The 9,274-nt window shown below is 43.3% G+C and overlaps 2 protein-coding genes across 2 annotated transcripts; both read right to left on the bottom strand.

Annotated features, from left to right (window-relative positions):
• Positions 1-4,713: 4,713 nt before the first annotated feature.
• mid1ip1l (MID1 interacting protein 1, like) lies at positions 4,714-6,081 on the bottom strand. The gene is made up of 2 exons (XM_077733338.1): positions 5,913-6,081; positions 4,714-5,747 (listed from the first exon to the last, which is right to left on the bottom strand). The coding sequence occupies exon 2, from the start codon at positions 5,702-5,704 to the stop codon at positions 5,171-5,173; it is 534 nt and encodes a 177-aa protein (XP_077589464.1). The 5' UTR covers positions 5,705-5,747; positions 5,913-6,081; the 3' UTR covers positions 4,714-5,170.
• Positions 6,082-6,608: 527 nt separating this feature from the next.
• tspan6 (tetraspanin 6) lies at positions 6,609-9,101 on the bottom strand. The gene is made up of 8 exons (XM_077733619.1): positions 8,894-9,101; positions 8,051-8,239; positions 7,912-7,986; positions 7,755-7,850; positions 7,475-7,630; positions 7,190-7,273; positions 6,996-7,085; positions 6,609-6,924 (listed from the first exon to the last, which is right to left on the bottom strand). Exons 1-7 carry the CDS (start codon positions 8,978-8,980, stop codon positions 7,017-7,019), a joined length of 756 nt encoding a protein of 251 aa, XP_077589745.1. The 5' UTR covers positions 8,981-9,101; the 3' UTR covers positions 6,609-6,924; positions 6,996-7,016.
• Positions 9,102-9,274: the final 173 nt, after the last annotated feature.

The following is a 9,274-nucleotide window of genomic DNA, read 5'->3' as shown; positions in this document are numbered from 1 at the left end:
TGTAACCCTATTTTCTTTCTTTTTCTGTCCCTAATCCTCATTATGACTTGCACAAACTTGTTGACCGCATCCACCAGATCTACTTTTAGAGCGTCTCCCCAAATTTGAACTCACTCCTCTCCTCTCCTTCCATGTAAGTTAAGCCCCGATTACATCATGCGAGGTCCGCGCCTCCCCAGCGAGCCCCCGTCGGGCCCGCCTGCTCATTGGAGGCCCGCTGGGGGCCGGCGGCGTGCCATTGGCTAGAAAATGAAGGGCAAGTCTGCACAAGACCGACTGGCAGACTGACATGAAGAGCGAGAGGCCGCCCTGTTGTCATGGCGCCCGTGTGTCAGTCTATAGGCAAACAAACATTCAACATACTGTACATTTAGTGTATGATGACAATGTTATCGATACGCCTTGGTCAAGAATCCATTTATCGTTTTAAAAACATGCCACTAGAAGAGTATCTTAACTCATTGGCTGCCATTGACGTCCATTCCTTTTAACTGGAAATTTGTTTTTTCTCAATGTTATCTTGTTACAAGTATAAACATGACAGAGTTCGAAAGAAAGTGATTCAGTTATGTGGTTTGTACAAGGTCGGACGGCCTGTTGTAACAGCACGGGTTGATGACTCATGACATTTTGTAGTTTCCTCGCAGTGTGTGTAGTAAGTGTGCAAATATTTTTGCAGAAGTGAACATCAGGTGTCAAAAAATGGCGAGAGATTCCACATCGTTCGATGATTAAAGTCATACATTGCCAGCTTGTTTTCCTCGGTGATGGCTAGTTAGCGAGGAAACGGAGTTAAGAATGCTTTCATGGAAGGCCACTTTTTTTTTTGTGGGTTCCACTTTTTGTTCTATCTGTTTTCAAATTCCAGTCAGAAGACTATTCCAAAAGCAAAGCATGTATTTTGCCAAGAGAGCAGGACTTCCCCTTTTTCTTTTTTTCTTTTTTTCTTTTAGAGTGTGTTGTTACATAATGCTGCAGCCCGAGCGCCGTTAGCAAATGTCCTCAGTGAACTCGCTGCACTGGAACAAACACACAATTGTAAACATTTGTTCGACAGCTATTCAATGAAAATATCCATAGGAGAGTAGAGTCGTAATATTACCATTAAAAACGTAATATTTGGACGAGAATAGCCTCACAGGATTAAAGTCGTTGTATTACAACAACAAAAAAACATGTTTTAAAAAAAGTCATCATTTTAGAATACTCAAGTCACATTATTTAAAGATAAAAATGAGATTAAAGTCGTATGCTTTATAGGAAAACATTGTAATCTTACAAGATAAAAGTTGTACTATTACGAGAATAAAGTCACATCTTGTAATATCACAAGATTAAAATCATATCATTCAGAAGAAAACATCGTAATATCGTGCAACTAAAGTCATAACATGATAAGAAAAAAATTGTAATATTAGCTGCTTCATTCTTTACATAGCAACCAGGTCTTTTAATACATGCTTTATTTGTAGACTTTCCCTAATTTCATCTACCAGGGAATACACACACACACACACACACACACACAACCTCTGCACAACTCCTTTGCGAAAACAAATATCTTTTCCTGAATAAAAAAGCATTTTGGCATGACACACATGGCAAAAAAATGGGTGGGGTTCAGCACACCACTCCTCGAACAAAACAGCCCATTGCCACTCATGCAAATACCCACCACACACACACACACACACACACACACACACACACACACACATGGACATACACACACAAATGGAGAGTCAGTCGTGCTATTGTTTCCCCATGGTCGCTGGCGATTAGATTAAAAAATGCAGCTGGCATGGAGAGGAGGCCATTGTGGAGACAAGGCCATTGTCCTCTGGTGAACTTAGCGTTGCCCCTCCCAAACCACTTTGCTCTGACAACGCACGTACGTACAGTAGGGGTGGGCGCCGAGTATCTTACGACTCGGTTGAATCAATCCACGATATTCCACAATAAAGCTAAAGAACATAAAAACAAGAAGTTCCTCAATGGCAACCAAAACATACAGCAACCCTCTAATATAATAGTAAACATACACTGGACTGTGTGTGGTTCTCCCACCCACGCTGCACGCCAAAGATGGCCAGTGGAGCTCTTACGTAATATTATCAGTATTCATTCAATATTAGTCATAGGCATTTGAAAATACTGCAATATATTGTATACACTACAAATTGAGTAAATATCATTTTACCAAGAAACCGATCACGAGGCCACGGAGCGGGGATCAATCCCACACCGCTCACGCCAAAGTCAGGCGAAAGAACCGCGGAATCGTCATTTCATGCATTGACGTCACAAACGCCGTAGATAACTCCAACATCAAAAAAACTAAGATAAGCAACCATCTTGTGTTGGCCTGCCATCCATGGGTGGCGTGATCCCGCTAAGGAGCGTTAACGCGTTAACGACATCTTGGCTACGCCCGGCGGCACAAGGCGGCGTATTGTGAGCTCTCGGCACGCACCATGACGCCTTCTTCCCTCTTCCCGTGACACCAATCAACTACCACGAGAATGTGAGCTAAATCCAAATAATTGCTGCTTAAAACGTGGATTTTTTTTCCATTGTAATGGCTCACCCCCAAATATTGTATTGCGCCATGGCCAGGGTGCAAAAAGGGGTAAAGACAAGAGCAGCAGACGGTAACGGACCGACGTTCACGTTGTAACACGGCACCCACCGCCAGATTGCCGCAGAGGCGTGCGGAAACTCGCCGACAAACACGTGCCCAAGCCAAACTGCCTTTCCGCCCTTTGGCTGCAAGTTCGTATTTGCGCTGGGGTTTCTCAACACGGCAGCCTCGTGCAACGGCACGTTGCTCTCAGGCCGTTTCTGTCTGTCTGTTGTGCTCGGGAAATAACAGAGGTCAAAAAGCAGTCCAAATGGAGGACTTGGAACTGAGTAAATGGAGGCCCAAAATCGCAAAGCAGAGTTAAAAATAATAATAATAATAATAAATTGGATGTCTATTGCCGTCAGTGTTATTCAAAGCAAGTCCTCCTATTTCAATGGAATCATTCTTCAATAGACAAACTATCATTCTACTACAGAACTAGGGAACCTATGGCTCAGGAGCCACATGTGGCTCTTTTTGATGGATGGATCTGGCTCTTCACTAACCTGTGAACTAAAATATGGAAACCAGATACTCTCATTTATTGGCAACTGCATAAGAATGTGAAAAGTAGTTTTTGTGGTGGAATGACTAAAAACATAGGCCCCCATTTATGTGTTTTGACTTTTAAATTCGGAGAATACCTCTCAAAGAATAACTTTAGAAAATATGAATTGTTTATGGCTCTGTTCTACTAGTATAGTATCTACATTAACTCATTAGTTTGGTCCGGAATTACGAGCAGTCAAATGCAATCTCAGTTTAAATAAATCATTTTCTTTTTAATAGTTCTATGGTAGAATATCATAAATGAATCCCCTATCCATATTTGCTGTCAAATTGTGAGTCAATCATTAGCCTCTTGATCGCATATCGTATCATAACGCTCCTCTTTTTAGGTGACCAATCGTGATTTATTGTTCTTTTATTATTACTATTCTTGATGGATTTAATGTTAACCCAGTTTAATCTGAGCGAGGAGTACAAAAGCCGTGTGTCAGTGTCTGTTCTTGCGCACTCACGGCCAGCTGTCCCCAGCCGGCTTGACCCAGTTTGTCCCAATAAGGGGGTCTGACTGGCGCGGCCATTTTTGCCAAGCCGCCATTTGCCCGCCCCAGATAGAGGAAGCCGGGGCGGGAGTGCAATAGAGCAGATTGTGCCGCGCTTCCTTCTCAATTTGATGTGTCCTCCCACCATTATGTAAAAGGGGGAATAAAAGTGGCAGCAGGCAAATGTCAAAGTGCCTCCAAGAGGTAGAAAAGGTCACGTTGACACCATCACGCGCACGTCGTTTAGAATCCAAATGATTGCTGCGTGGAATTAAAGCCGTTATCGTCATTCCGACATTGTTTGATCAAGGTGGGGGGAAGTGCTTTAAGGCCGGGCTTTGAAAAATAGTCCACTGGAATAAAAGGACAAGCAGACTGGGAATTGAAAAGGCTTAAAAAAAGCCATATTGTTCAGATTAAATAACAGATACATCATCTATTATGATAGTTACCTTAGTTAACTTTAAATACTTGAAATACTGTCAATGCTTTAATAATAATACCAAACTAGTTTCTACTCACACACTCCTTTTCAAGCTTGTAAAAAGAAAAATGCAAGTTAGCTATTGATGTCACTTTATTTCCCGGTTACTGCACAAGTTACTGTTTTATGGTATACTTGTCTGAGTACTAAAAATCTGAAAACTCACAATAAGATATTATATATTGCTAACTTTCAAATGTTCCATGGCTTTAAACTTAGGATTAGAGGTTACTGTAGTTTTACTTGGAGTCCAAAAGCGTCCAGTTGGAAAGCGACCAGTCAGTGTTGTTAGGTCAGGATGCTAATTTAAGAGGCAGCCATCCTTTCCTATCTGCAAATCCCCTGCTAAATCCCTATTGAGCGCCCCACAAAGCGGCTCTACCTGCCCAACGTAACACCCTCTGAAAACCCTTTACACAACCTGTCAGCTAGCTAAATGCAGTCATGCACAAATTGATGACCAAAATACCTCAACAAAAACCACCAAAGGAGTTAGGACTTTTGTCAACTATTGTATGGTCTAATCACTTAATAAAAGAGAAACATGACACACCAAGTTAAAAGGTTCCAGTTCTTTATTTGCACAATATAAAATTAATTCCAGAACAAAAACAGGATGAGCCGTAGAAGCGCGTTTCGACGTTAGGCGGTTGGCCAACGACAAGAGTCAAGGCACGGCAGATGAAATGAACAAAGCCCTTCAAGCTTAGCCTTCAAACATCCAAAAAGAAAAAAAAACAAAGGGGGAAAGGAGGGACAGAATAACCAGCATTCAATTTCTCCTACACAAATATTTAATTCTCACATACACGCACACACCCGGAAAACTAAAGTGAAATCTGCAGAAGACACGTAAACCTCCACCGAGCGGTCTTCACCGGTTCACGTCGAATGAGGGGCGTCGGGGGGGGGGGAGGGGGGGGGGGGGGATCTGGCGGGTTTGGGGGCCGGGAAAATTTCCCCAGACACGCCCGGTCAAGGCGAGCGGTCCCGAGGCGGGTAGAATGAGGCCTCCTATCTAATGAAGTTTCCGCCTCCGATCTCCCGCTTGTACCTGTTGGTCAGGTGGTCCGCCTCCAAGGTGAGCTTGGATAGAACCCCAAAGAGTCCACGCAAGTGAAAGTGGAACTGGCGCTCCAGGTCGGCGTTGTCTTCCATGGGCAGCGCCCCCGAGATGGATTTCTGCTCCTTTTTGACGGCCATGTCCAGAAAGTTGCTGCTACTCACATCCCTCTTGAGGGGACCCCATTCCATGTCATTCTTGATGGACTTGAGCAGTAGGTAGTGCTCGTACATGTCCCTCTGCTGCTTGCTGGGACATTGCGTGTCGTCATCGTCGTCGTTTTGCCGGTGGTGGTGGTGATGGTTGATGATGATGTTGTTGTTGGCTTCTGTCTGGCCCCCCGCCTGATCCTCCAGGGGCATGTCTCGCAGCAGGCTAGGGACCATGATGGTCTCGTCCATGTTGTTGGCCGCCGCGATAAAGCGGTGCATGACGTTGATGAGGGAGTGCTTGTTGGTGGCTGAGTCGCTGCTGATCTGCATCATGGCTGATTTTTTTTCAGGGGGTTTTGGGAGCAGCTTTTTCGGTCTGCAAATAAAAGGACGTGTTCGAGATTCAACACAGCCTGGTATGAACAGGAGATCCGGGACTCGAAACTGTCCTTAACCTCGTTCTTTCTATCGCGAGGATGACCTTGAATTGCCGCATCAACTAAATGTGGATGAATACTCCCAAGTGGAAAGGGAGGCTCACCTGGAATTTGAAGAAATGATCGTGGGGCAACGGGGGAGGGAGAATATCCGCGATTGTTCCGGAGGACTCCGGTGTGCACCCGCCGTGAAGGAAAGTGAGAATTTCCTTGTTTGACAAACGGTTGAAGCGGCTTTATATATCGCTCAGCCGGTGGCTGGCGAAGCGGAACGCCAAATTACGCCCAGTTGCGGATTTACGGTGATTCTATTGGCGGAGGAACCGGATAAAGGCGAGCTCTAAAGCGTATGATCCCGTTAGGACCAATCGGGAACCCCCTTGACGTCTGTCAATCCCGAATCGCTTTATGCCGTCAGCCGCTTTCAACAAGAAAGTATCAAGCGATCGCCGGTGTTTTATTAAGATCTAGTTAATGTGAGTTATTGATTGAATCCGTCGTACTATACATAAACATAATTTTCTCACACAGGGTACTCACAGATAATACTTTGGTTGACAGTGTAGTTGGAAGCTCTCGGGAGCGCATTTGCTGGTCGCCAGCGCCACACGGTGTTCGTTTGCGTGTGACGTCATTTAAAAAGCGTCGTTCACTTTGTATTAGATTTTTATATTAATGTATACATCCATTTGTAATGTCACTTCAAATGAATTAAAAATGATCAACTGATGAATTTGATCTGAAAACGTGGGTTGAATAATGCAATTTCCTGCACAAATAACCTCACACACATTCCCATGTCAGTCTGTTGTTTAGGCACATTTTATTACAATGCGCAAATAAGGCAATGGTATTCATTAAAGACAAGGAACCGACACAATACAATGCTTAAGCACAAAAAAACATCTACACATTAACAAGAAAACAAGCTGAAATGTTTAAATCAAACAAAACTTTCCTTTCAAACTCCTTTTGTAATATTCCCTTCTGCTCCAATGCCCTGTTGTGCAGGCGTATTTTAAAAAAAAGGCAGTGAGTTTTCCCTCTCTAAAAAAGCTTAAAAATCACAAAAGGGTCAGCCATTGATATCGGGGTGCAGCATGCGGGGATACACATCTGGAAAACAAAGCAGACATTGAGAAAATCTTCACTTTGTCATTGAATTAGATTTATTTTTTATTTTTTACCTGCATTAGCGACCGGAATTCTCACACCATCTCATACTGGTTGTTGGTGATGTATCGAGACAAGCAGCAGGCCAGGAATATCCCAATGAGCTGGAAAAAAATTCAATATCACATTAAAACTGATACCATGAAGAAAAATAACAGCAGTGTGTGCAGAAGTCTAGTCCCCAAATCAAAGTAAAAAACTATTATACCTGGAAGAAGGCAATTCCAAAGGAGATGCCAGCAATGATGCCCAGGTTGGACTCCATGACGTTAGTCACCAGAGAAAAGCAGCCCTGTAAAAGAAAAAAAAGACAACATTGAAATGTTTGGAATATGCCGAAATATAGCTCTTTGGACCATAAAAAAACAAAAACTAATGCATTTCTCTCATCGGGGTTGCAGCTGTGCACCCAGCAGGGAGCACTATTAAGAAGCTAAGTATTGCAAAGTTGAAGACATCACAACGACAACACTAATTTAGTTCATCAACTCACAGTATGATAAACTTCATTCTTAGCCTTTTCCACATCTTTGAGGTTCTCCGGGGAGCAGTTGGTGTTGACTTTGCAGCAACTGGCAGGGATGCCGTTGTCTTTGAAGTAGTCCGTGTCCACCCAGTCCGTGTAGTTTTTCACACCGCAACATTGCAACTGCATGCGAACAAATAAAAAAATAAAATTCGCTATGAAATAAATCATTTTAATTGGGCAAGTGGCACTAGAATATAGGTAAAAAAATGGCCGCCCAAGAAGATGAAAAACAAAGTGGTCTTACGGTCCTCTGGATTGCATCCACCGCAACTCTGCTGGTCTCAGTGCTGTTGTAGGACAGGACTGCACTTTTGTACGCGGTTCCCATTTTGGCTTTAATCTGAAAAAAGTCAAAATCATTTTTCTCTGGCCGCTGGCTTGCCACAGCACGGCTGACTGACCTCGTGCCTGAAGATGAAGCCAGATATTCCGGCCACCAGCTCGGCCAGGAAGACCACGGTCAAGAACATGGCGTACTGGAAAAAAAGGAGAGCGCGTCAAAAAGGAGTTCGTTGGAATCGAGCGATGAGCGGTCCTCACCAGTTTGAGCATCCATGTGCTGCCGCGGCAAGTGGCGAAGCAACCAAACAGCCCGAAGACGATGATGGCGGCGCCGGTGCCAATCAGGACGTACGGCGCGTTGGTGGTCTCGTCGGTGGCCAGCGTGATGTACGCCTCCAGGTTGACTTTTCCCCAAACCCCTACTGCCAACAGAATCATGCCCGTCACCTTGAGGAAGACAAACAGCCATTATTTCCACAAATTGACACAAATTTCACTTCCCTTCGGGAAAGGCGTTGCACTAATGGCAGCAGTTGCCATAAATTGGACCGATAAAAGCATTTAGGGTGAACTTTGTGTTGCTGGCAGAGGGCTGATTGCAGCCAAAAGATAAAATCAGCAGCAACAACAACAATCATGACTTGTTTTTCAGTGTGTTGCATTCAATTACCGCTCAAAATAATTGGACTTATGTCTATTGTTTACTGGATTTCTTTTTTAATAATTAAAGGACAATAATGATGTCACATTTTAGGATCTTAAAACTTTGTAACTTTTTTAACAATAATAAAATAGAGTGAAGTAATATATTTAAATGAAACGTGAATGTATTTTCATGTTGGATTTTAAAACATTTCAAGAAACAAAGACGTCGTGTGAGCGAATAGTTTTGATTCTTTCAAATCAAAATATAAGTTTTTCACCCATTCAGAAACTTGAGGTCACTTTATTGACTTTCCAGCGATAAATTGCCCTGTTTTAGATGGGGCTTGTTAGCCTTTTTTGTAGCCTTTTGTTGTTAGCTTGTTATCCTTTGGAGCGCCCCCCTGGCCGCGGCCCCCCTTCCACGATTCACCTCGACAAGTCAGTCGTATACTTTACCCAGAAAATGAGGCTGTAGGAGATGAGCAAAGTCTTCAGGCAGGTGATAACCGGCTTCGTCTGAAGCCGTCGCGAAGGCGGAGACATTTTCCACCTCTTTCGTCTTGCTCAACTGTCCACAAGAAAAAGAAAATTGACGGAGAAGAAAAAGTTCCAGGGGGAGATGTCCGAGCGAAAAAGGGAAGTGACGCCACGGTTACGGATTAACTTGGCCCGAGGGAATAAAAAAAGGAAAAAAAGTTAAGTTCGTCTGTGTTATGGGTAAACCTGTTGCTCGCTTATGCTGCCTTTCACAATAAAATGAAATATATATTTTTTTAAAACTGACAATTTTCTCAAATCGCATTTACTAATGTATAAAAAAGTTAGTTCATTTAAAAT

Source organism: Stigmatopora nigra, chromosome 14 (genome assembly GCF_051989575.1).
Source record: "Stigmatopora nigra isolate UIUO_SnigA chromosome 14, RoL_Snig_1.1, whole genome shotgun sequence".
NCBI lineage: Eukaryota > Metazoa > Chordata > Actinopteri > Syngnathiformes > Syngnathidae > Stigmatopora > Stigmatopora nigra.
The sequence above is the reverse complement of the archived record's forward strand: the minus strand, read 5'-3'. Positions and strand labels throughout refer to the sequence as shown.